This window comes from Falco naumanni, chromosome 13 (assembly GCF_017639655.2).
Source record: "Falco naumanni isolate bFalNau1 chromosome 13, bFalNau1.pat, whole genome shotgun sequence".
In the NCBI taxonomy this organism is placed as follows: Eukaryota; Metazoa; Chordata; class Aves; order Falconiformes; family Falconidae; genus Falco; species Falco naumanni.
Genome location: NC_054066.1, coordinates 27,558,400 through 27,586,238, shown reverse-complemented (window position 1 = coordinate 27,586,238; position 27,839 = coordinate 27,558,400). Strand labels below are relative to the sequence as shown.

The following is a 27,839-nucleotide window of genomic DNA, read 5'->3' as shown; positions in this document are numbered from 1 at the left end:
AGCCTGAAACTGCAACAGGGAAAAAAATATGCATATTGTTATTTAAGAAGTATGCTAAGCACTGTGGTAAAATCTAGCATCTTGCAGCTATTTTTCTGTCTTCCACACCTAATGCCCCAGCTTCAGTAACTTGTATATCTGTAAAGGACAACAAATAAAATTACTTTGCTTTTCTTGAAAAGCTTACGTGGAACATCAGTGTACATATACAGAAAACTTGTGTGGGTTCTATGCTCTGACCGGGCTGGGCAAAACTCAGAAAGTATGTCTGCTGTTGCTCAATAGTGACTCCTCTGAACATGTTAACCTTGAGGCCAGAAAAAAATCTCAACCTCTTTATCCTGGTTGGCTTGCCTCTAAGGAATTATTAAATAAATGTGGAACACTTGAAGGAATGTCAGTTTTGGATACCACTAGGGTGTGCATGTCTGGGGACTGGCTGTGGACAGCAACCATTAACGCCTGAGGAAATTGCCTTTTGCAGTCTTTCAAGGTAAGAGAAGTATAGTCGATAACAAACTTGTTAAAAGGAAAGTGGAATTTCACAGGTAAATCCCATTCAGTGACTTTGCAAGTGAATATTGTAGAAATGGTAATGAGTGGGACAAGACTTTGAATTAATTGTGTACAAAAAGATGGTAACGTGGGAGCAGGCTTCTATCGGTTGATTTCAGTTTTTAGAAGCCCTTTCAGACAAATTGAAACGAGTTTAAATACATCTTGTACTGATCACAGTAGCATTTCACTTAAAGGTAGACTTAAAATATTCTCATGTAATCTTAAGCGAATATAAACAACTACAGTGATTTTTATATATATGTATTTTTGTAACAGATTGGAATGACATTTTATAACATATTAAGCCTTATCCTATGGCAAGATTATGTTGCCAGAAAGGAAGTTTAGTCAAGTTTTTCACCTGCTGCTTTGTGGAAATAATGTAGGAGTCGCTCTTTCAGTGTGTTGGAGAGGAAATGAGGGAGAACAGATTTTCTTCTCACTTTGAGATAAGCCTGAAGTTCCCAGTTGTTGATGTCTGCTTTTGTAAGGAGGCACACCAACAGTTGAGCTAAAGCACTGAGTGGAACACAAGCTGAAAAGCTCTACTGGGATTATAAATGGAGGTCTATGCTGCCAACATTGGTGGGGAGGAGAGGTTTATTCTAGAAAGGTCAAGGACAGCTGAGCTGAAGTGGTAGGAAGAATTAAAGCAAGTTTGATAACATCATTAAGTAAAACCAGATTCTTTGAATAAAATATTATGTAAAAATAGAAACCTCACACTGATTCAGAGTACAGAATCAGTTTCTCTGACTTTAAATATTATGCTTTATGCTGAAGTGAATACAGAGCAGCATAAAATATGCTAATGTGTCTGCAGTTTAAAAAAATAAATTCTCTTATATCAGAAAACTTATATTGGCAATTCATATGATTTTTATTTTGCAAATTGCAACATAACATTGTAACCAATGTTTATTAAGCTTTCTTCAGAAAAGCAGGGAAATATGGAAAGTGGAGAAAAGCACTTTTTTAGGGGCAGTGTGTAATAGAGAGTGATCAACTAGTTTAATGAGAACATACCGATAATCTTAGGTCAAACATTGTAGGGTGAGTTTGACAATAACCGATTTAGATTCCAAAGTGACTCTAGATTTGTGCTTAATTTGTATTCTTGTATTAAATACAAGAATGTCCTTAAGAAAGCTTCTAAAATTAGACAGATGTGCAAACAGCTTGACAAAGGCTACTTTTAAATTATTTCCAGAATGCAGAATAGTAGTTTTGTGCAAACAACTGCATGTTGTATAACAGGCTAATTCTAAGTTTTTCCTTATCTTTGGACAGTAGTGGCCTTGTAGATTTGTGTATGTGCATTTATTACTTATTTGACTTTCTTATTTTCCCACCTAGTTTGTAACAGTTTTCTTGGAAGGCAGAGCATGAGGTTGAGTATTTGATATTTTCTTCCCTCCTGTATGTTTGCTATTGGGTAAAATTGAAGAGTAGAAATGAGATGTGACTGCAAGCATTACGTAGCAGCAGCAATTACATGGAATTGGAAAAAAACCCCACCTGTTGAGGCTTACAAGTGCTATATTACAGTCATGTTTCCAGGAGAAGAGGAGTAGCGTTACAAGAATACTGGTTAACTATGTACATAGCTTCCAAGGCCCAAGTATGCAGAATTAGAATTCACAGTCAAAACTTTAAATGAAGAGGGGAGTATGAGGTTAATGTCAAAGTCAAAATGAAATTGCCATTCTGGAAAATGGGAGATACACAAATTTAGCACTTACTTTTGCTGTTCTGGACTGTACTTCTGCTTCAAAAGTGAGAGCTATCATTTTGATAAAGTAAAAAAAGTGCCAAGTGTGAGCACTGTAATGCTAGTTCAATATAAGGAAAAAAAAAGAGCCGGGGGGAGAGGGGTTGAAAACAGTGTAAGTTGCATACAGGGAAATGGAAAGATGCGTCCTACAATGCTGCGTAGTGGTTTATATAAGATAAAAATGCAGTTTAGGTGTCTTTATATTATCATGAAACTGATTACACACAATATCCAGGAGAAAAAAATATTGTGAGGCAGCTAGTGTTAGATGCAGAAACGAAGAATTGTACAAGGTCCAAGCTAGTGCTTATTAGGCGATATGACAGGTTGATTAATATTCATTACTACTTTTTCTCTAATTTTATTCATTGGCTTTTGCAGCAGCTATAAGTTCTGTTAAAGATGTAGAATTGGAGCTGCGTAAGAAAATAGCCTGAATCTTATTAGCAGTACTTTAGTGGTAGTGCTAGTTCTGATGTTCAGAAGTGGGTTAGAATAGAAGACCAAGGAAGGAAAAACAGTAATTGGAATTTCCCAAAATTAGCCTTAGATTTTTGATCTTGTAAATCTCTGTAGAAAAATAGTAAACATTCTAAATCTTCTAATGTGGTTTCTCCTTCAAGCGAATCCATAGTGCCACTGGTTTCATTCTATTGGCTGCATAAGCCATTGTTCTTCCTTATGCTGATGAAGCTAAGAAGTTGTGCATGCTGTATTTTCAGCTCCTGTAGCTGGCTGGTGAAATACTTGCAAAACCTACCTATTGTCCAAATTCCCCTTGCTATGGGAGGAATGCTTCACTGTTTGAAAGAAATTGAATTATAGCTTTTCTCCATAAAATAAGTTTAGAATTTTTAAACTTTACCATTATTTTATTAAGTTTGCCTTATGCCAGGTCAGTTCTGTCTAGCTTTCCATATTAAAAAGTTAAGAAAATAATTGAAATTAGGTTATCAAGTGGATTGATCAAGGTTGCTTTTCTTCAATAGGACATACAATAGCACATTTTTGGTTATGGCTACTGTAATCTTCCACAAAAGTTTGAGTTAGAGGTGGCTGTTGTAACTCCAAGTACTGTTTTCTTGGCATTCTGGATATGCTGGGTACAACTCAACTCTTTGCTTCATTTCAGTGCTTAAACGACAAGTTCTGTTGATCAACTATTGCATGTAAAGAAAACCCTATTGTTTCAAAGTTCAGTTTGGTATTAGTTTTTCTAATAGCTCATCCCTTTTTTGGAACAAACTTTCATGCTTAAACCATTTTAATCTAAAATTCAACATGTTTACATTAAATCTTTTTTTATACATGCATATATGATAATATTCTGTCACAAACATCACAAGACTGTTTATCTTGTGATGCTTGACAAAGTTAAAGTAAATGATGTTCTGACCACTGCATTTGCATCTCACTTAAATGAAAAGGAATTTTGTGATATGTATAATATAATAATAAATTATTTTTATAGGGTAAAGTTGCAAACTGTGATTCATTTAATCAGTTTACTTGGTAAGCAAATGGAATATGCATATTGATGGTACTAAGAAGTTACAAGATCATTGTAATTGTGCTGTAACAGGTGTAATGCTTGGGATTCCAGTATAGCCTGCTGATACCCATCCATCCATTGCTCAAAGATTTTGGACTCAATCACAAAACTTCCTTTTACGTATGTTTGAAAAGCCTTAAAAACTAGTATGTTATTAAAAGCATGCTACCATTAGTGAAACTAATAAAATACCATTCTGAATGTTAAAAAAAGCCATGATTGCCTTAAAGCCACATATCATAGCCATGGTCATATCTAAAATTTTGTTATAGTTTAATGTAATCCTGAAACAAAATTACTTGTTTCAACCATAATCCCAGCCAACAGCTTTCTCTGCAGTTACTGTAACATTTCTGTTCCAAGGCAGGAATTAGAATTTGGACAGATTATAGTAACTAGGCTTATTTTACTTTTCATTACTCCAAATGCTGGTAAGCAAAAGAATTCTGAAGTGAAGCTATCATCTTGTATTGGTGCAGAACCACAGCTTGGTAGATTTGACATCTAGGTATGTTGAAACTTCAGAAAACATATGACAAGAAAATATCCAGGCTGTTACAGGAGGTGCTCACGATTTACTATTGGCTTCCTTTGTACAACTTGAGATAAGAAGGCTTCCTTCTGCCCAGCACCTCAAAGGTGGAAAAAATGTAAGCAAAGAAAAGCTTGTATAAAGCACTTGGTCTCATTTACCAGTATTGGCAAAATGTGTAATTGTGGGGTTTTTTAAGCCTGGATTCAATTGATAAAATACATTGAGGTTCCATCAAGGGTTCAGAAGATTTCTTGTGTTGTATTTGCAACAGTTGCAAGTGGGAAACAAAGACAAATAGGTTGTCCTGCTCTCTAAGGTAATACCTCACTAAATTGCTCAGCCATGTGTAAAAACAAAGGGTTTTTGCAATATGTAGTATTGCAAAATATATACTGGGCAGTATTTTCTCTAAACTATTACTCATGAGCAAAACTGAATGTAATTTTGAATTCTGTTAGATGTTCTATTACTCGTTTTGAATTTGACTAGTGTTGAAGAGCTCCCCTCCAAAAACTAAAATACAACTGGAACAGAAAACTCCCCTCAAAAACCACCCAAACTATCCAGTACTCCCCACCCCGAATGCAGTACATTTCCATCTACTGGATTCCAAGCTACAAAATTCCTTGTTACAGTATGTTTTAATGTGCCCATGATTTGCTGTGCTTCAAAAGTGTTCTTGATGTGTGTGTTAACACTCAAAGTTAACACTTTGTTAACTCAAAGTTTAACACTTAAAGTTAGTCCAGTTCATCAGGTTGTGTAGAATCACGCTAATCTATCCCAAGGTTTTCAGCACTTTATTTTAAAGCTTCAGATTAAGACACCAGAAATTGACAACTCAAAATCCTGGAAAGCTGTGTTTATCTACTTGCTGCTGTAATTACTCTTTGGAGTGCTAACAAAGCTGATCTGCAAATGTTGTGTTCAACAGTTTACTTGACAAAACTCATTGTGTTGCAAGATACTGTCTTCAAGTTAATTTTTTCCCCAAATTTTCAGGGATGAGAAGAGGAGGCAGTAATTGGTAAGCAAACATGTTTTTCTATAGGTTCTCCAGAAACAACTAGTCATAAGGCAGGCAAGTTTTCACAACCGAATAAAAAAAAGTATTGTTTCTTTCTTCATTAAGAGTTTTAAGGTTGCTGTCAGTAATCTTTCAATGACAAAAGCTTTTGACTACCCCTGTCTTGTTTCATAGCACCATTTTAAAACGGAGTCTGACGGCTGTATTCTGAAACTCTGTAATTCCAGTTCTAGCACAATTGCAGACTGAACTACTATTGTGCACAGCACAAATTACCAACGGATATGGTTTATCACCATTTGAGGCTGGATAATGTCAGTATTGGGATTAGCGCATTATGCTGTTCAGACTTCTTAGCATTGGAATTAGTGCTTCAGTCCACAGACCTTACTCGCAAATGTAAAGGAGGGTTGCTGGAACATAATGCTACTGTCTGCCAAGAGCAACAAACAGGAATTATCTGCAGAAGTGAAAAGTAGTATCCTGTTTCAAGACTAGTGGTAGGAGTTGCAGAAAGGCAGTTTAATGAGTAGGTCAAAACTTTGCCTTATCAAGTGGTTTGATAACCTTGTTTAAAATTCAAATCTTTATATACCAGAAAACATTGGATAAACTCAAATTAAAAGCTTTCTGTTCTGAGAGGATCAGTTGTTTTAAGAAAAGAATGTATAATTTCAGAGAAAATTGTAGTAGTTCCAAGAAATGAAGTAAATAGTTTAGAGACTTTATTGTCCCACCTTTTTAGAGCTATATTGGAGGTGAAATTCTTGCCTCTTGCAAATGTCCTCTAGGAAATTGCATACAGCAATGGAACGTGGCTCTTTAAGCCAGCTGGCTGCACTGTTAGACTAAAATGCACATTAGAACTAGGACATCTCTAATATGAATGCAGAAGAGTGTGCATGCAACACAGAAATTTGAGTTCTGTCTGTCATCAATGTCTTACATTAAATGTACAATGTTCCTAAAATACTCCTAGGATGAAAGCGTAACTTTCACTGAAATGCATGGGACTTAAAAATAGATAGACCCTTGATTTGGCAGCCTCATAAAGTTAAAATAGTAATAGAATATTCTGATGGTGTTGCCACTTCTGTCAGTTCACCGGACATCTTTATGGGCATCCACCCATGGCATCGGCATGGGCTTGAATGCAGGAGGCACAAGCCCAGGCACTCCTGGCCAGTGTATTTTGTGCTGCTGCTTCACCCTGTGCTAATGCTGACCCTCTCGTAGTCTCAACAGTCATCGATTTCAAATGGTTAATTTTACTATGAGCAATTCTTACACTGGTTTTTGAAGGTTTTTTACAATTTACTTGCTTTAAAGCTTTTTCCTTTATGCACAATAGAAATTTAAATGTAGAAAGTATCTTAAACTTCATGACACTGAAAAATAATTCACCTCTTCAAAAGTTCGTCTATGCAAAGGAAGGCGTAATCTCCAGCTTCCAAGTTCCTTGAAGTTATTCTTCTTACTTTTCACTAGAGGAGATGGCTTTCAAATGAGAATGGCTCTTGCCCTTCTATAACTTCGTATCCTGCTGTCAAGCAAGGTTTCTCTTTATTTGCCCAGCGGTCAATCAACTTTATTGCTTAGAAATTTTTCCACAGATAAACTTGTGTTCTCTATTACAGTGTACCCATAATTGTTTTCTGTAACTAAGCTGAGGCATTTTGTAGAAGCTGTTCTTTAGATGTATGTTTGTTATACATTGTTTGGGTTGACCACCTCTGTTACTAGTGATGTGCCCCCATCCCAGTGAAAACTTCAGTCTTGATGTAGATGACCATGCACGATGCAGAAACTGAAATTGGGTTTGCAATTCCATTTAGAGTTCTTGCACTGAACGCGGAGCCTTCCCAAAATACTCAGTGGATATTTGATGTTTTTTCATACAGTGATTACTTAACGTTTGTGGATGTTTCCTCTGCTAGCTGTCTGCCAGTGTTGCCACTGTCTTGGTGTTGACATCCATTTTGATTGTCTTCTCAACTGAACAGAGGATTTACTTGTTTTTACTGTTGGTTTTTTCACATTTCTCCCTCATGAATCCATGCCTGTGAACTAGCAGAAGATAATTGAGGCAAATAAAGAGATTTCTTGGTGGTCTCTGTTGAGACACTTTTAAATTTAGGTATGAAAGTTACGTTAAGTATGTCCAAACATGTTTCCTTTTCAACAAATGTCTGCCTGTTGCCTTCTTAGTTTCACTTTCAGAAACGCTGTTTGTATTTCGAAAGATTAGTTGCTAGATAAATGAGCAAGGTTGTATTTTTAGGGTGGTTTTTTTTTACATAATTCAAATAATGGGTCAAGTAATAAGCACAGTTAAGAAGTTAGGGAATAGTTAAATCAACTATCAAGTTTTACAGAATGCAGAGTTGTAAAATGTGTTTTTTCTCTTGTTAATCGTTGTGATGACTAGCAAGAAGAGCAGGTACAACTTCCTCAGTCTCCTTTATCAATTAAAATAGCTGGAAACCTTTTTGTGTCTTAATACATTAACTACAGGGGTGGGCTAAACAGATTTCATAATATTCTTCTAAGTGTTCTTAATATATTAACTTGGTAAATAACAAATAATACTTAATTCTTATTAACTTCTTATTCAGTTACTGTTTATAGTTTCTAAATTTTCCTTTTTACCCTTGATAAAAATAAGAATCCGAGAATTGGAAGTAGATAGTCTATCTACAACTCTTTACGTAAGATGAAGAATATGTAATTTTAAAAGTGCTTGCCTATGGTGAAGCACAGGAATTGCATATAAAATTGACAGTAGCTAGCCTGACAAGTTCAATTTGTGTGTTTATGTTCTCAACAGTGCTCAATTCAACTCTTCAAAGTGTTATTGTACCATATGGTCTTAAATACATTACCACACAACCAGGAATTACTGGTGACTTCAGTTATTTGCCACCTAGACAACCATACCTCTGCTTTCTTAAATTACGAGGTTATAGAATTTGACACAATGGGATTAAATTTCATTATTGACTATATCATTAAGCATATTTGTAGTTATATTCCATTACATTAGTGAGCTATGGAGAATCCTCACTACATTACCTTTCTTAGATGGTTGTGACTTGAACATGGTTAATTATACTTAGCCAGATCATAAATACGGTTGATTTCTGTTCCTTGCTTGTCCCTAATACTCGTGCCTTGTGTTAGATCCAGGGTAGTTCTGTGGTTTACAGCAGCTTCTAACTTGAGGGATATATATGCAGTGTAGGAAATCCTTAGACTTGATGCTCAGCACAGGAATTAAGTATCTTTTCTGTGATGGCTTTTTCTTGGATGTCAACAGAGGAAATACTTTAATGCAAGGAGAAACAGCATAGAGATGACAATTCCACAGAAATGTAGGAGGCTACACATTTTCCTACCTGTAAGCAGTGTCTCACTAACAGGTGGTTTTTGGCAGAGAAATCATGCTTTCATGGCAAGGGAGCAAATGTGTAATTAGAATTGTATATAATACAACTGCAATTGTTGGAAAACCTAATTTTTTGGCTTTTTGAGATGTATAAGAAATAAAGATAAAGGTTGGATTGTTTTTTTTTGTCTTGTCAAACCTGCTGATACTTTTTAGGAATGGTAATTACCAGAAAAATAAAAGCTTAGATGCATTAACTTCTAGAAATTTAAATAAATAAAAAAATCCTCTGCCTCCTGTGTTTATGCTAACAAAGGACTTGCATGCAAGAAAGACTTATAAAACTTCACTTCCCCCCCTTCTACTCAACCAAATGGGATTTACTAATTGGAAGAAACATAGGGCCACTAGGTGTCATTGTGTACTGAGCACGGGTAGCAAAACCCCTTTGGCAAAAAATCCTAGTTCCTTAGCTAACATTCAGGAGTCCCTTACCCTCGGGTTCCTTAGCTGGTTACAGGTCTGATTTACAATGCTTGCCCAGGAATTCTGCCCTTCGTTGATTTCTGTGACTGCTCTTGCTGGTTCTCCAGCAGTCTCGTTAATTGTCCCTCCTCCTCTATGTTATTAAAATTCTTCCTTACCTGTGCTTTTGTAGAGTCTTAGCTGTCAGCTCGAGCTCAACATGCAGCTAACAATGACAACTAAATTCTTAACTATACTCTCACTTTGTGGATATAAACTTTAGGTTTTTTGCTGGGATATAAATTATGGTTTTGTTTTGAATTTTGTTTGTTCTAAAACTAAATCAAAAACTAATCAAATTTGTTTAATGCATTTAAAAATGCCACAAATGTCACAAAGGCCAGTGCGGGTACTCTGCACTATTGGCTATCTGGCTTACAAATAAGTTGTCTCTTGCTATGTACATAACTACCAGGTTTTTGAAGGAAGAGTAGTTTTTACGCAGTTTGCGCTGATATGTGCAGCATCTGTCACATCAATTCTTGCTCCAGGATACCATTTTCATATTTGTATATTCAATTGGATGCCTTCACCTTCTGATGTATGACCATGCAATTTACAAAACGTAATCTGTATTTTAAAACATTTCATGCTACTCTGTTGTCCTAAGCATAAAATGTAGATAGTGGATTTTTTTGTTGTTGTTGGCTGTTTGCATTGGTAAAATAAACAGTCCTTGTCTTTGTCTCTGTTTAGTCTTTTCTAATTCTTATTTTTATAAAAATCAAGTTATTGTTATTCTTCAGGTTAATAATTTAAAGTTGATGCTGTACATAAAGGAAAGTTAAAAGAAGGAAGCCTAATACTAAAATAATGTTTTTCTGTTTCCAACAAGGAAGTCTCAGCTATATGAATTACAAGTCCAGTTCGTCCATCAGACATGATTTTATGGACCTTCTGTTTTCTAAAAAGAACCCTTCAGGGACTTCAATCCTGATTAAACTATCTTAAGACTATTAGGTGCTACGTGACCTAGAGGGCATGCTTTATTCTCTTCTTTTTTTAGGTTGGGGAAATACATTTTGAAACCGTAGAGAAATGAAGCAATGTTTAGACCTGAATGTTTGGCTTCAGAAGAGATGCTGGTTTTCGCACACATCACCACTATGCACTCCGAGGAAATTTTTGTTCATTTTGACCTGTGTTTTCGCAAATGGATTGCTACTCTGAATAGACACTTTAGATTACTATTTTTTTTGGTTTTGTTGTTACGATGCTAGAGGATGGTCATATAGCTGCATTGCAAAGATGTTTGTATTTTTTCAGAATGCTAACCCTTTCCCCCAGAAAAAAAAAAAAAATTTAGAAAACATGAAACTTCTTTTTCAAGGGGGAAGTTGAACAGATCGCATTGATGAAACCGAAAGGCCAGACTGAACATGATGAAGGCATGCTTGAATATTTAGAAGACTTAATAGGATCCGCACGACTAAAAGAGCCTATTGAGATTCTGTGTCGCAGAGTAGAGATTTTAAATGAACAGAGAGGAGAAAAGGTGAGTCACAAAATTTTGCTTGAATTATAAATAAAAAAAAAGCTTACAGTATTTCATTACTGGATTTTTTTAGAAAAAGTTAACAGAGACTTGGGTTATCTTTATCACATCTGTTGTTTCTGTCCATTCTAAAGTGGGCAGTCAACATCACTTGCCCTTCTCTAAACACTTAAAGTGCTGTTGGGTTTCGATTCCCAAAGGTTTGAATGCTTGAGTTGGAACACAGGATTTTACCTGCTAAACGCTCTTTGATCATATCTGCATGCATTAAATGCTTCTCAGACTGAATAGAGGAACAGATTATCTGAATATATCCAGATAGGGCTTTTTATCTGCCTGACTCCTATTGCTAAATAGCAAATGGGAGAGCAGCAGGGAAACCTCTCACATGCTAGGAAAAGGAAAGGAAGAAGGAGGCAGAGCATGGTGAGGTGAGGCATGCACAGCTGTATGAAGAAGCTTAAAAATACAGAAGATTAGTTGTGACTTGAGCTATGTAGATCTGTTGCAGAACTTGCTTTCATAACATTTTATTGTTGTATTGAGTTCTGAAAATACTAAATAATATCAGAGTTCTCTTTACTTGGGAGTCCTTTGTAAATCCTAATATGTTGCCATCATCATCTTTTTTTTTTAAATGCTGGGAAGGAAAACAAGACACGTAGTTGCAGGAATTAACTTAAAAGGGGCTAGTCAAAAAGTTGAAATATAGGTAACAGCATATATGACTGTGTATAACTGCTCTATTTCTCACCTACATTTTTCCTTGATTTGCCTGAGCTGTTCCTAGTATCTGTAGGATCCCTTTTTAGTATTAATGGATTGCCCTAAGAGGATAGTTTCTGCTGCAGAAATTGTGATCTGTTACCTCAGAAAGCTTGCAGTGCTACATTGCCTTGCAGAGTTAATTGTTGAACACCATCTCTCCAGAGGACACCTGTGCTACGAAGGGTGGGTCTGGGGTTTTTCTCCTCATGGTTGGTTCTTCTGTAGTACTAGCAGTAAAGTCAGCTCTGACTCTTTGTTTTGTCTAGTTAAATAGGGTTAAAATGGTGGAAAAAGAAAAGGATGCCTTGGAAGCAGATAAGAATAAAGCCATTGAATTTCTTTGCTTGGAGAACAAAATGATTAAAGAAAAGAGTCATATCTGCCAATACTATATGTAAGTAATTCTCTGAAGTTTTGATTTGGCTTTAATGTAGTGGTGATGTTAAACTCTGCTTCTGTATCTCTAATTGGAAGTATCTTGCATTTCTTAACAGCTGTATCATTCCTTCAAAATTAGTTGAATAGCATGTGGCTAGTGACTTTTGTTTCAAGTTATGAAGTTAAAAGTTTTTGAGACCATTTTCACAAAATCCTTTTAAAAAAACCCAAATGAAAAAAACAACAAAACCCAAAACCAACAATAAAAAAACCTGCTTGCAGTGTTTTACAAAGTAGTCTGGCAAATTAATCTCATGTAGATCATTTAACAACTATTTTCATATGAAGTATCTAAATTGTTAAATTTCCTTTGTGTTCTATATTAAATTGGTAAGATTACTTGATAATGAGTATTGCATTTAATACTTCACACAATCACTTTAAATTACATTTAATATTGGAAATATATATTCATTATGTTAGCTTTATGGAAAAAAAGTGGAGTTTGGGGGTTTTTTCTGTTTTTCTAGCTATGACCTGAAGAAACAAATAAATGATATGGAAATGCAGAAAGAAAAAATTAATGAAGAAGCAAAGGAAGTTAATGAGAAGAGTAGTAAACTTGCAGACAAAATGAAAACCAAGAATAAAGCTTTGAAAGAACTTGAAAAGTAAGTACTTTAGGTACGGATTTTAAAGCTAAGAGTACTGTGGTTTATATGTTCTGCATATGTGGCATTGGAGTTAACAGGTTTTTCAGAAAAGGCAGTGGTGGTTGTATTACAGGGTGGGGGAACAAACCTGAGAGAGCAGAAATATCCAGTAGTTGCATGGGAAGATGATCAAACACAGGGAGCACAGCTGGGTTTTTCAGTAGTTCTTCTACAAAAAACTTAGAACTATCTGATGAGCAGAGTCATTTACAGTATATCTAAACATTCCCTGGCAGGGATTAAATGGTCTTTTGCACAAAAATATATGTAAAACAATTTCTCATTGGTTTGATTTGGTTCTGCAGTTGCTTCTCTTGCAGAAATCTGGGTAATATTCACAACTACAATAAGAAAATGTCCGATTTTTAAAATTAATTTTAAAGTACATACTTTTTTATATTAACTGTACAAAAAATAATTGGAGATTGTTTCAGCTTTTTAGATATACAACCATAATACTTAGGTACATGGATGTTAATGATTTTTTTTCTGGTACCCTTATGAATCTTATGCCTAGATTGTGTTTCTCTGAAATTGATTTGCCTGGGTGCCTATCTCCAATCCAGCTGCAATATTAAACTTCTCATCCTCTGTGATCATAGTAAGTTATTTGTGAGAGATGTGAATTATAAATTCTATCAGCAAAAAAATAAAATTTCTGAACATACGTTTAATATTGCTTTGTTAGTTGATCTTTTCCTGATGAAACATGGCTTCCCCAGGGAAAATACTGTGAATACAGTAAGCCTTGGGTGTTGTTTTTGACAGAAAGCTGAGTAGTATTGGTTTAAATTCTATATGCTTACTTACTAAGTCAAGCTGTGTTGGCCTTATTTTTATAGGGTATGGAACAGATGAGACTTTCTTTTTTTCCCTTCAGGAAAATGAATAAAATTGCAAAGTACATAGAGGAAAATAAAGAAAAATTTACTCAGTTGGATTTGCAGGATGTTAAAGCAAGGGAAACTCTAAAACATGCCAAAAGCAGTGCTAAAAAACTGGTGAAGCAACTTGAAAAGGACAAAGAAAAGGTAGCGTGAACTACAACTTGATTTACTTAAAGAAGTATAGTTGGTTGCTCTAGTTGAGAACATCTTTGTGCAGCTGGGATAAAATAGCAAAGGACACCAGTTGTACTTTGTGCAACAAAGATGGAAAAGTATGTTGTTGGGTTTTTTTTAATCAGATATTTTATGTCATTTAAATCGGGTAGGGATTTTGTTTGCAAATCACTTACTGAAGTAATGCATTATTCTTGCTTAAAGCATTGCTTGTTGCATATCTTACTATGGAAGACTGGCCAGCAGTACACCAGGCTGTTTTCTGCCTAAAGGCAAAGTTAGAAGCTTTCCTGTTGCTTCTCTGTTGGGAGGTCTCATGGTTTGCAAAGCATCTTTTTATCATGTTTGTTGAGATTACAGGAATGTTGCATGTTCTCACAGTTACTACCTTTGCAAAACTTTTTTTTTTTTCCATTTTCGTAGTTCATTTGGTTAATTTAGTGGATATTTTTTACCAAGATGGTTGGTGCCAGCTGTTATAGATCTTAAATCACTCTGGATTAAGACTGGCCTTCTGAAAGTAGGTATTTAAGAATTAAGCCTTACTGTGTTTTAATGACTTGAGTCATTAAAATGTTTTTTTACTGCTCTGGCTTGCGTCTCACTGGATGGGCTCTAGAACTGAACACACTTTGCAAATAAAATCCAGGCCTCCTGCTAGAGCCACAGTGTATCTTACCCTAGAAAAACACCTGAGCTTCCTTAGGGCTTATGCCTCCTGTGACTTCCACATAGCACTTGAAAGGCAGGGTTTAAAGATACGGAGCAACTTTTTTTCAATGGAAGAGGAAGTTAAAAGTCTTTTCCTTGTATAGGTAGAAGAATTGAAAAAGCTACATTCCAACAGTGAAAAAGCTATCAGCGAAGCAACATCTAAGAAAGAGCTTCTTGAAAAGGCAAAAGAGGCAGAAGAAGAAAAACTCAAGCAGGTTATGGATAGCCTTAAGGACGAAACACGAGGGCTTCAGGAAGAAAAAGAGGTTTGAACTGTTTTGACTTAGTACATTTTCTGTATTAACCGATGTGCATAAGTTATTTACACTTACAAATTAAATGCTCACAAGACAGTCATAAAATGCTATTTTATATGACAAATACACTGTTTCATGTGTTAGTTCAATGGATCTTAACTGGGAAATTAATTTTGAGTTTATAATCAGAGCTAAATAATTCTCATTAAGTTGTCTGCTTTATATAGTGATCGTGTAAAATCAAGTATCATTCATATATGCCAATTAAATAATTCTACACTTTCATTATTTGAACATGCTTTAATTTATTCTCCCATCAAAATGTTAAAGCCAATATGTTGCATAAATAAGTAAGCAGATTTTGAAATGGTGTGTTCTGAGCCTTTTGTGCAGCTGTAGTCTGTCTTTGAATTAGTAGACAATGCTACAATGCTTGGTTATTGTTGTTGATATTACCTGTGCAATCACTAAACACCTGGAGGCTGGAATTTTACCCTGTAAATTTGAGGGCTTATTTTCAGTACTTGAAAACCTGTTTTCTCCATTTGCTCTCTAAGTTAGCACATGCATAGGGCTCCTCCCAACTTCCAGTTGAGAAAAGTATACAAAGCTGGTATAGAAATGTTCTGTGATAATTCTCTGATGTTTTTTATAATTATGAAAAATGCCTTATTTAATTTCTGTACAGAATGTTAATAGATTAAAAAATACTTGTTCTTCTAGACAACATAACTGTTTTCTGCTGACAGGAGAGCTTGTAAGAAAACATGCCTGTTTCCTCTTTCATACAGTGTGACTGATGCAGTAAATCCCACAGTTGTCTGGTTGTAGTTGTAACATTGTCAATTTTTGCAGAGCAAAGAGAAAGAGCTCATGGAGTTTAGTAAAGCAGTGAATGAAGCACGTTCAAAGATGGATGTAGCCCAGTCAGAGCTTGATATCTATCTCAGCTGTCATAATACTGCTGTGTCTCAGTTAAATCAGGCAAAGGAGGCTCTGATGACTGCTTCAAAAACTCTTAAAGAAAGGAAAGCTGCTATCAAAGAAATAGATATAAAATTACCCCAAGCTGAACAGGAACTGAAGAAGGTGAGACTTGACTTTCATATATCTTTGAGTCACAACACAATGTTGCAACACACAAACCAAAGTTCCACTCTTAATTTTAGCAATAATCGTGGTGAAAATAAACAAAAAACTGTCTCAAATAAAATAACATTTAAAAACTATATTCTATATATTCTAATACTCAGTTAACCAGTGAAGTAAGAATTTGATTTCAAAGTTACTTTTGGTTCAGCAAATGTTAACGTTAAGCACTAAAATGAAATCCTACATATCCCTGCAAGAGGATCTGTTTAAATGTCATAATGAGACACGATAAGATAAATAAATGGCTGTGTTTCTGAGCTTTCTTCGAATTTCACTGCTTGCTCTTATTCCCCAAAGAAAAAAGGTCCCGCTACCTTGTCCTAAGCCTGATTCATGATTTCATAAGCTGTTGTATTTGTGTCAGTGTACTAAATAGTAGCCAAAGTGTATCCATATAACAGCCATTCTTCTGATAAATGTTTGCTACTTCCACTTTCAGTGGCTGGTATCATTGCCTACACAATCGTGAATCTAAGACTCCCTAAATACAGTAGTTTTTGTGAGGCTATGACAATCTCTTTCTTTTAACCATTAGAAAGAGAAAGAGCTTGAGAATCTGAAAAGAGAAGAATTGGGTGCTAAGGATCTTGTTCGAAACCTGCGTCAAAAAGTAGAAGAAGCCAAAATTTCTTTATCACAAAGTCGCAGTCGAGGGAAAGTGCTTGAGGCTCTGCTTCAACAGAAGAAATCTGGAAATATTCATGGACTATATGGAAGACTGGTAAATTTTAGAAGACTATTATTGTCTTAAGCTTTATGCCAGGGGTCCTCAAACTTTTTGACCAGGGGGCCGGCGTGTGGATGAAGTGGCAGGCAGTCATCTGCGGCTGCTTGGCTTCCCCCCCCAACCCCCGGCGGGGGGGGGGGGGGGGGGGGGAGGACGGACAACAACACGGGACAGGGGGGGTTCTGTAAATACGGGGGGCCGGATTGAGGACCCTGGGGGGCCGTATCCGGCCCGCGGGCTGTAGTTTGAGGACCCCTGCATTATAGGAACAGAGTGGTATTTCAGTAACTGAAAGGTAAAATTCTCTGCTCTGGTGCTATGAATTTGGACAGCAGAGCTGCAAATCTTATGGACTTGCTATAAATTAAAAAGAGAAGATTGTTGAGGTTCCTGTGTTCAGCACAGAGTAAAGGCAATGGCCATGAGAAAGCTTTGTGTTTTGGTGGGCTAATATTTAAGCTAAATCACTTAGCTGCAGTCTCTATGGTAATATCCTCAAGCCAGGAATACTAACATCTTGTAAACCTGTCCATGCTCTGGTCCTGCCTGTGCTCCTGTGTTTGGGTATGGCTGACAGCTGTAGCGATTCTGATTCATTTGAACATACGTGCTGGAGAGGTAGTGTGGAGTAGTGCTTTTTACCTTCTGCTGCCACAGAAGTTAGAGTCGGTTAGTAACCACACACTTGGTAGGACTGCCATGGAACTTAAAAAAAAAATCTTCCAACTTGTATGTAACTTCATGTGGAATTGTACACTTTTTTTCCCCCTCCAAAAGTTATAAAATTTGATGATCTCTTTGCTGTTTTACTTGCATACATGTCAAGTCAAAAGAGTAATATTGTTTCCGAAAACAAAGGAAAGCTATGTCATAGCAAAAAGTTGAGTGTTATCAGTTCTCTCTAAGCAGCGTTGATTTAAAGTTCTGAAAACTTGCAGCTGGAGTAGAGTTCTTAATTCCTTTTTTCTCACTAGCACTGAACTGGTGCTAATGCATATCGCTAAATGCAGAAGTGTGATTTTTGTATTCTGCAGTTTTCTCTTTTTTTCCCCTACCTGCTCATCCAAGGAAAATTATCTCTGCTTCAGAAAAATTAGTCTATGTAATGTACATTTGGAAAATGTGTGTATAGACTTGTTTAAAAAAGATGAAGTTCTAACAGCAGCAGACCACTGTCTAGCACAGCTGGCATGAATTTTGTCTCATACTGTTATCACCTGCCGCAGAGAGGAGTGTGAGGTTAATCTGTTCTTGAATAACTCGCAGTTGGCTGTGCATGCTGTTTTTCTCTGCCGATGAACAAGAATTTTCCAAAGGTGATGAAACCCCCATACCTGTTTTTCAGATCACTGCAGGACAGCATACAGAAGTGTATGACTTGCTGGGTCCTTCCCAGCTCACCAACAGTAAAACCATATACGGAACACATGAAATTATTTTTTTAGGCCAGACTGTCTCTCCAAAATGCTAGCATATACAATTTAACATTTGCCTACAGTAAATAAATCAAGGCTACCTCATTGCTCTACCAGAAGCACCACTTTTGAAGCTTGGGTATATGAATTTCTGCTATGGGAGTAAGTACATTAGAAATATGTAAATAGCAGTGTGCAGGAAAGGCAGGTGTGGTATTATTTTACAAATACTAATTAAGGTTCAAGTTTTTTCACAGAAAATCATTTTATAATTTGTTTTCATCTCATTTCACTTTGTGTAAAGTTTTTGTCATTTATTTTTTAATACCAAGAGAAAACATTGATGCCAAGCTAATCAGTGTACTTCTGCCTCCCCCTGCAACCCTCAATTATTAGGGAGACTTGGGAGCTATCAATGAGAAGTATGATGTTGCTATTTCATCATCTTGCGGTGCCTTGGACGACATCGTTGTTGATACAATTGATACTGCACAGAAATGTGTGAATTTCTTAAAGGCGGGAAAAATTGGAATTGCCACATTTATAGCCCTGGACAAAGTAAGTACTGGCACTTTGGCAAAACAAATTGTTGATTTGTCCTACTGTACATAGTATTCATACTGTATAAGTATAATGTATTGATATGTTTGTGTATAAATATATATTATATGTGAATAATTACGCTGTGTATGTATTAATTCAGCCAAAACTAAAATATAATATGTTGGTACCTTAAAACATTCTACTGGCAGATAACATTTATTTACAGAGAATTACAAGGTTTTTAGATAACCTATGTGTACAGCAAATGTTTGGCGTGTCCATTTTTATATTTAGGGTTTTTTTAACAAATTAGCAAACTTAATAATCCAAGTGATCTAGCAACTGTAAACTATGAAAACTATAAAAGAGCACAATGAGTTACCTCATTTTGTAATTAAACTGGAAGTTAGTAGAGATCCCCAAGGAAGGAAGCTTGACTGGTAATTGCAACGGGCCTGAATTTGCTTTAAAGTCTTAGCATACCTTAGAATAATGAAATTAACTCGTAATTTGGCCTAAGGAATCTCTTTCATTTATCTATCACTTTGATGTAGATGGCTGTATGGGAAAAAGCATCTGAAAAAATCCCAACTCCTGAAAATATTCCTCGGTTGTTTGATCTGGTGAAAGTAGAAGACAAGAAGATTCGCCTGGCTTTTTACTTTGCCTTACGTGATACTCTAGTAGCTAATAACTTGGAAGATGCTACCAGAGTGGCATTCGGAAAAGATAAAAGGTGGAGAGTGGTAACGATGCAAGGACAGGTCATTGAACAGTCAGGTATTTAAGTGTAAACTTAAGATTATATTTTAAGCACTTTATAGATGACATCTAAGCACAGTAAGCTTGCTAACTTCTTTTCATCTCTCTTACTCTAGGAACAATGACTGGTGGTGGGAGTAAAGTAATTAAGGGCAGAATGGGTCCCTCAGTCATAATGGATGTTTCAGAAGAAGAGGTTGGTACATAATCTTAATTAAAAGTGGAATTTCATCAGAGTTCCTTTTGTTCTGGCAGTTTATACACATGTGCTATTTTCTTTGAAATCTGTATGAGTAGCTAACAATCTGTGATGCAAGATACATTAACAATGATTTATAAAGCTAAAAATTCCCCAGGTTAGCATAGATTATATTGCTTTTAAGTGCAGTTGTTCACAGCCCAGCTATCGTATGCCTATTACTTAATTTTTACTCTCATAGTTCTGCCTTTGCTAGCTTGGAAACTGATTGAAGATACTGAGCTTAAGGAACAATTAAGCTGCAGAGCAGCATACACAAACTCAAGAGCAAGAAAAGACAGGTTGAGTCCTTCATTTTATGTCCTTGTAAGATTTGGCAAGGAGTGGCAGAGCTTTCCTTCCAGTTTGTATTTTGAGAATGTTTTAGAAAATAAAGGTACAGCTTGCTTTTTGTTCTGAATTCTTTTAGGTTTTAGCCTATAGTTTTATTTAGTACAGTTGTAGCCTGGGTTTTTTCTGCCTAGTACCTGCTGATCAACTTAACTGTGATCAAAGTGCTAGTACCTCTTCAAGAAGACAAACTCGCCTGTGTAACTGTCAAGTAAACCATGGCTCCTGACATCAGGCCTTTCCCTACAGAAGACGGAACGTTTGCTCTTCAGGAATGAGAGCTATAAGCCAACACAAGGGTTGGACTTTTGCTAAGGACACTGAAGCAGTAGTTCGTGTTTTTTAGATGAAAATACTTTCAAATTGGAGAACTTCAAAATCAATCTCAGCTGTAAGGTTCTCTCTATGGGATTTCTCTGCTGGAGGAGATAACCATGTCACTGCCTTTGCTGACGTTTCTGTGCTTTTTGGTTTTATCACCGAGAGGTTAAAATATCTATCTATTCGCCTCTCATCTGTCGTCTGTAGTTTCACCTTCACTCAGCTTGGAAAACAGGATTGCACTGGCCAAGAAAAGATACAATTCTGCAAACCCTGGAGAGTTTGACATACCACGCTTTTTTTTTTTGTCAAGCCTTTTCAGATAATGCTGTACTCTTAAAGAACTAATGAGCTAATCTCATGGACAAAGCGTTACTGCCCTGGCCTTGTAAAGGGCCAATAAATACATAAGGCAGCTCATATTGAGTTCTTATTAATTAAGGGACTTTGCTATTTCTGGTCTCCACACTTCAGATTTATTTGTTGTGTTCTCTCCAAGAGACAGACTTATGTACTGTTTTCTGTTCCATCCATGAGAGATACTGTGGCATTTTGTAAAGATTAGTAGCTGTAACTTCATTTCTCCACTTTCAAGAGTTTTGGCTCTATACCTGTCTAGCGTAGTGGACAGCTCCAAGTAAACAAGTATATTGATAATCTGCAGCTGTTAGTTCTCTGTGTGTAAAAACAGAAAATGGGCTGAGATCTCTAACGTGTCCTTATTCCTTTTGCTCTTGAAGGTGAATTGCAAGGCTTGGTCGCTTGGCCAGTTACCATGTGCAAAAGCTTGTCTTCTTAACAGCAGGCTACAACAGGAACTACAAGCGTCAAATTTTACCTATATTAAAAACTGCTTCTAGCTTCTGCTTGCGTGTGTTTTGCTTTCTGCCTTCACCATTCTGACTTAAGCCTTTGAAGCTTATCTACATCTACTACTATTTCATTAAAATAATTCTCCATTACAACCTATTTTGACAAGGATTTTTCAACTTGATTTTTCTTATGCTTGCTCCTCTTGTTTTTGACTATTATCACTGATCTCCTCAGCAGTCTCCCGTTTTGTGTCCAGCTACAGCAAATTTTCAAGTTTTTATTCCACTTTCTTGTATTTTGAGAGATCATAGGCTGTCAAGCACATGAATAAGACCTTGCTGTGAAGTGGTGACATTAGGCAAATGATCGTATCTCATCTTTGTGTAGGTCAGTAAAATGGAATCTCAACTGGAGAAAGATTCTAAAAGAGCAGTACAGTATGAAGAAGAGAAATTACAACTTGAAGGAGACATAAGAAAACTGTACCAAGATGTTTGGGAAATGAGAAATACTTTGGAAAAGTATAAAGCAAGTATCCAGGTGAGCAAGTTTATTATTGGGACAGTATCTGGCTTCTCCAGGAATGTGCAGGAGCATAACTTCTCACCCTTAGCTTAACATAGTCCTTGTTTTAGTGTCAAGGATCTCTTCAAAGTACAGGATTCTAACACAGTTGTGTTTTCTATAGAATTTGTCTGAACAAGAAATATGTCTAACAACCCAAGTTAAGGAACTTGAAGCTAATGTAATTGCTGCTGCTCCAGACAAAAACAAACAGAAAGAATTGGAAAAAACCCGTAACAGTTATAAAAAAGGTAGGCTTTCTGGAGAGGGGATTACAGATAAAAATTGCAGTCATGTTCTTTAACTAATACAGGAATGGATGGTTAAAACTTTGTTCTTTGAGATTACCAGCACGGTACTGGATCTTGGTTTGGAACCTCATTTCTTCTGAGGAGGGCAATAAACAGTGCTTCTAGAGATAAGGATGTTAAAACTCTTTTTTTGCAATTGTTCAAGTTCATATTTGAGTCAAGCTAAAGTAAACATTAATTTTAGGGGGTTCGTTTATTTGGTTAGATTTTGGTGGCTGTATTACATACAGATTCACAGGGAAGCTTAGTTTAATTAAGGGTAAGAATTCTTCATGTGGAGGTAAAGGCTTTTGCTGTGCCTTGACTGGCTTATTATGTGACTTTAAAATTACTACCCTGTATTCTGTTGTGGGCACACTGCACCCCTGTGCTTTTTGTGAAGGTTGTTTATTCTGAGAACTTGAGTAACAGTTTCTCTGAAGAAATTGGTAGCTTTGTAAAGTAAACCTTGTCTGCTTTGTATTTCTTGTGCAGGGAATAATAGGAGCATAGTAAAACATCATTCCCTTCCCCCCACAATTCTTTCATAGCATTTTAGGAAAAGAATATGTACTACTGTTCTCTCTGTGCCTCTTTTGAACAGTATAGCATCAGGAAAGTATGAATGTATGATTCCTCAATCACACTGAAGTTTGATGTTATAAATATTTTCTCTTAATATTTGTACCAAACAATGGAGAGACACAAACCTGTGTTCTCTGGAGAGATGACTGCCTGCCACATTTCAAGCCTCTGCTCTACCGCTTCTGTCCCCAAAAGGAAATTAAATCTGTAGCAAACTTAGTGAGGGACTTTGTTTTGCCTTTAGAATGCTAAAGTGCTATGCGTGTTATTTTTGAAAGCTGTTCAACGTATTAAGGTGGTTCTGTTGAGTTTTAAATAGAAGCTAAATAAGGAAACTTACTTACCTTGAAGGTAGAGTAGGCTATCTTATTATTCTGCATGCTGTAGTAACCACACAGTAACACCAGTTACTAAGCAATGGTTAGTGGCCAGTTCTTAAAATTTAACCTCTGAGCATTTTTCCATTAAATAAATGCAAAGAATGAAGTTTGGAATAGCTTCTTATGTACTATCTCATGTATTTATCTTAGATATATCAAGTAATCCAACTAAAATTTTTTGTGGTTTCCACCAAAAAAAGGCTTGGTAGTGTAACAGTGTCAGAAAGATGTGGGTGGTATTTTTTTCTTTTTGCCACAGTGAAAAAAACCCCGTTTTTCATAGTATGAAGAAATACGTACACTTCTCAATATATTAATACAGCAGAGCTTTTTATCACTTAAATTGTGACGTGTTGCAGGAGGCCAGTGTTCCTAGGGACAGCATGATGACCTTAACTCAGTTTTGTTTATCGACAGACTATGACTGTGTTGCTGAGAAAGCAAGTAAAATAGAAAATGAAGTTAAACGATTACATAACCTCATAATGGATATCAATAACCATAAACTTAAAGCACAACAAGACAAACTTGATAAGATCAACAAAGACATTGACGAATGTACTTCAGCTATAACCAAAGCCCAAGTGGCAGTCAAGACTGCGAACAGGTATGGCAGACGTGGCTTGCTGGGCTGTAAAGCTTTGGTCTGTAATTGTCTATTGCTGCAATTCCTGTTTGATTAGTCAGATCTTTGGCGGTGGGGGTGGCATTTGTCAGGCTAGAAGAGATGATTTTCACCTCTTCGTGGCTAGAGGAAGCCTGGAGGGAGGAGGTCATAACCTTTCAAACTGAGACTGGTTCTTAATTAAGAACCATAATCTTTGTTAATTACTGTGCTTTAAAGGCAAAGGATCAAAGACCTAGAAAGCTTAGTGAAACCTGACCAAGGAGAGTCATGTCAGCCTTCAAATAGCTGCATCTGTTGGCATCGGTGCCTGCAGGACATTTGCTTGTTTTAAGCAGTCTCCATAGCTAAAAATCCTGTGACCTGAAAATCTTAATTTTCAGTTGCATGTCTAATACTGTAAATGTTGCTTGTGTCAAGGAGGTAAAGGGAAATAAAATCTTTAGTTTATAAATAGGAAGATGAAAAAGTCACGTTAATTTGTTTTTTTTCTGTTAATACTTGCCTATAGCTGAAATGCAATCTTTCAGGATAAAGATTCAAAATAGCATTTAATTGCCATGCAGTGGAGCAGTTCAAATCTGAGGAGACTGATTTCATTATAAGACATGTCAGGAAATAAAATGTGAATTATTTTTTTTGTTAGCTTAACAATGCATAATGAATACTTATAACAAATGTCAAAACTGTCTCTGAAAGGGCAGATGAAGTCATTTAATGAGGCCTGTCTGTCTGCTGTATGTTTAAGGAAGACAACTTTGTTTTACTTGGATATCTCAAGAGTGTGAGAGTTGAGGCATAAATAAGCACTTCCTATTTAGTTGTCAATAGCCACTGAACAATCTTTACAAGGTTGTGTTTCTAGATTACCTTATGTCCTACTTGCACTCATGTGAGCTATACAAACATCTTGGTACCCATGCAGAAACATGAAAAAATCTGAAGAGTCTGTTCTTCACACCGAGAAGGAAATTGAAGATAACAAGAAACAAATTGAAGACTTAACAGAAGAGCTGACTGCACTAGAAGGCAAAGCTATTGAGGTTATAAATGACCGCAAGCAAGCTGAAGTAAGTGTCATGTTAATTTAGTGTATTTTTTCACAGAGGATGTCTGTGAAATAAATTTTCAATAGTAGTTATTGTGCCAGAATTGTTTTAACGGCTGATGTCTGTCAGCTTTCATCCTTAGACTGCCAGGCAGGCCTAGCAAGGGGTCGCATTAGCTGGTAATATCTTCATTTATTTAAAAAAACCCAACCAACCAACCAACCAAACGAACCGAAACCACCTACCAAAAAGCTACCTTGCCATTTAAGCCTCAGACTTGACAGTGCTGGTCTAGAGTATCTTTTTCTCTGATACTCTACTACTTATCCTCCAAAAATTCCCATGGGGATAAAATGGCAAAGAATATTCTTTTCTGTATCCCGCCGTATATTGTGGGCATTCATACAATATTAATGATTTTATTTAATCGTTAATCAAAGTTGGCCTTTAAATACAGATGCCGGGGGTGGGGGTAAAATTAGGGCAAGACAGTCCTAGTATGCAGTCTGGCCTTCAACAAAAATCAGAATGATGAGTTCTATCCTTATTATATCCTAGTTACAGCCTTCTAGCCTTCGCAAATTTTGTTGTACAGCTGCAGAGTGGCATTCCACCATGGTCAGGGAATGGGAATGGTGTTCTTTTTTGTTTTTTCTATACTTACCTGGAAAAATCTGTTGACCCAGTTTTCTGAGGCTAAGAAAAAAAATCTTAAACCAAGTTTCCCTGAAGAAATTACTGGTTTTAAAACTTGCTTAACGATAGATCTTTTCTCCAGTTATGTGACACTTCAGTTTCCCATCTAGATTTATGTACAAGAGTGAGTGAAAACAACCAGGATGGCTGGAATTCTTCCATACAAAGCTGTTTCTTTGAGACAGTCTTTCTCTAAAACTGCCTTTTAGCTAAAAACATCCGAATGTAGGACTTGTTTGATCCAAATCTGGAATGAAAATAAAAACTGCAGCGTATTTTCAGTCATTCCAGAATTCAGGAACTAGGTTGATCTAAATACAAGAATATGTATTTGTTTACATCAATACTTAGGACTGTGGAGAGTAATGCTGTGAATAATATAATAAAAACAAATCTATAACCTGAGAAAGCAGTAATGTTTATGTAGGAAACTGATTCATGCACTTTTTTGGTCATTTCTGTTTAGGAAGCATTGCCAGCAGTTCAGGAGGAGCACCGCGGTTTACTCGAGGAGATTAAAAACATTCAGGATGATGAACACACCCTTCGAAAGGAAGCTCTTAATATTAAGCTGAAAACTGAACAAATTGATAGTCATATTTCTGCACACCAGTCGAAGATGAAATACTGGCAAACAGAGGTAGGGAAATTGTTTCGTTCCTAAAACTTGAACTATAAGATCTCAAAAGATTAGTATGTTGAATATGTCGACGTGCAGTTAGAAAACAGGTAATTTGGGAGAAAATTCATATTCAGCTCACAGTTTATTGGTGTTTATGCTATAAAAAACAAATCTAAAAAAGATGACCCTTCTGTCTTTTACTTTTCTGGTTTACATACAAGATTATGAATTAGCTTCTAGCTTTTCAAGTTTTCTTTATGAAAGTATGGTAGGATAACTGTAACTGACATAATGCTGTCTACGAGTAATTAAGAGCAATGAGGAAAAAATAAATAGGCCATAAACAGGAACCAGGAGACATTTTGTGTCTGCGTATCCTCTCTGTAGATACTGGAAAACGTTTTAAAAGGGTAGGCGCCCTCCTAGTTGAGAGAAAAAAAGCAAGACGTTGATAACTAAAACACAAGTTATGTGTAACTACTTGGTGCTGCTTCCACTGAGCTGTTCTTTATAAATTGGCAAGACCTTTTCCTTGAAAGCATTTCACCTAAAACTTGTAGTCCATTTGGTACATCAAATTGCCTTTCCCCAATGATAGATAATTGGGCTGACAGGAATTCTGTGGGGCCAGCAAAAAAATTTGCTCCTCAGAGGTTGCTGGTTGAACCAGCTCATGAGTAAATTGGAGTCAGTGGGAGTAAGGAATTGCTAACTCTAGGTGCTACAACACCTAGCTTCTCAGGCTTGGAGTTGTATGGACTGCTGGCAGCCAGCCTTCACACAGGTGGACGCACAGATAGCTTTACTCACACCTTATTTCTTGCCATCTAGTTCTGTTGAACAAGCTAGTTCTAAGTGTTTGACATGCGGTGCGTTCATTCCAAAGGTGACTGACCAGCTTCTGGGAAGGGCTCTTAATCCTTCTGGAAACAATTCTGCACGGAATTCTGACATTTTCTGGCCCATAGATTACTTGAGCACAGAGTTAACACCTCTTGAAACTCAGGTGTGTGCTCAGGGGGGCATGCTCTTTTTATTATATATCCTTTCTACTTCATATTTAAATCCTGTAGACCAGCAGATGACCTCGCAATGCACAGTGCCCTTCATACCCTTGTTAGTATGATGATAACGGGGACAGCTACCCAGCAAGCAAAGCTGCTGTCAGAAGTTCTCCAATCTTGACCGTGCAAAGTATTAAGTATATAGTTGTTGAAGTTCTGTGGCATCAGTAAAAATTATTTCCTCCTTATATGCTACTGCTCCTCTCACAGGGAAATCTCCTTTGTAAGAATGATGTATATAATTTCCAGGAACAGAATATTAGGGTAAAAGGATAAGTTGTCTTTTTCACAGTTCATTTTTAAATGTGTTTTTTAAAAGTTATGTGAAGAATCTTTGAATGTTTTGAGATTGGAAGCTTCAGTATGTACTAATACAGAATATGTTTATTTTACAAACATGTTCATGTGATAACTACTGTGATCTTTAAAGGTTTCTAGTGACTGGTTTTAAATTTCAGGTATCAAAATTGTCACTGCACCCCATAGAAGATAAACCACCTGAAGAACTTCCAGTATTAAGTCAAGAAGAGCTTGAGGCTATCAAGGATCCAGATGTCATCACTAACCAAATAGCTCTCCTGGAAGCCCAGTGCCAAGGAATGAAACCTAACCTTGGTGCTATTGCAGAATATAAGAGGAAGGTAAGCTTAGTTACTGCTGTCTAGTAGTAGGATTAATCTTTTTGATATTGTGTTACCTGCTGGGGCAGTAACACGGTACGCCCCCCGTCTGAGGCAGCAAGCGTTGTGTAGACAGCTTTATTGCTTGCCCGTACTTCAGTCTGTACAGACCTCGTGTCATTGCTTCTGAAGTACGGAGGTGACCTTCCAGCTGTGCATTTTTCTTCAGGTGAGTGTTCAAATAGATCCTGCCCTCGAAGCGCATCCCAAACCACACTCT

At 36.6% G+C, this 27,839-nt stretch overlaps 1 protein-coding gene across 3 annotated transcripts in view; it reads left to right on the top strand.

The window, feature by feature from the left end:
* Positions 1–27,839, top strand: part of SMC4 (structural maintenance of chromosomes 4) — a 40,988-nt gene that overhangs the window by 9,289 nt on the left and 3,860 nt on the right. For all 3 annotated transcript variants that reach the window (XM_040612479.1, XM_040612477.1, XM_040612478.1), the window contains 16 exons: positions 10,687–10,851; positions 11,886–12,013; positions 12,528–12,668; positions 13,591–13,741; positions 14,587–14,751; positions 15,598–15,831; positions 16,430–16,615; positions 18,433–18,594; positions 19,134–19,359; positions 19,458–19,537; positions 21,452–21,604; positions 21,753–21,879; positions 23,301–23,490; positions 24,434–24,578; positions 25,720–25,893; positions 27,398–27,580. In XM_040612479.1, the coding sequence (XP_040468413.1) occupies positions 10,687–10,851; positions 11,886–12,013; positions 12,528–12,668; positions 13,591–13,741; positions 14,587–14,751; positions 15,598–15,831; positions 16,430–16,615; positions 18,433–18,594; positions 19,134–19,359; positions 19,458–19,537; positions 21,452–21,604; positions 21,753–21,879; positions 23,301–23,490; positions 24,434–24,578; positions 25,720–25,893; positions 27,398–27,580 (2,610 nt within the window). The remainder of the gene's footprint in view (positions 1–10,686; positions 10,852–11,885; positions 12,014–12,527; positions 12,669–13,590; positions 13,742–14,586; positions 14,752–15,597; positions 15,832–16,429; positions 16,616–18,432; positions 18,595–19,133; positions 19,360–19,457; positions 19,538–21,451; positions 21,605–21,752; positions 21,880–23,300; positions 23,491–24,433; positions 24,579–25,719; positions 25,894–27,397; positions 27,581–27,839) is intronic.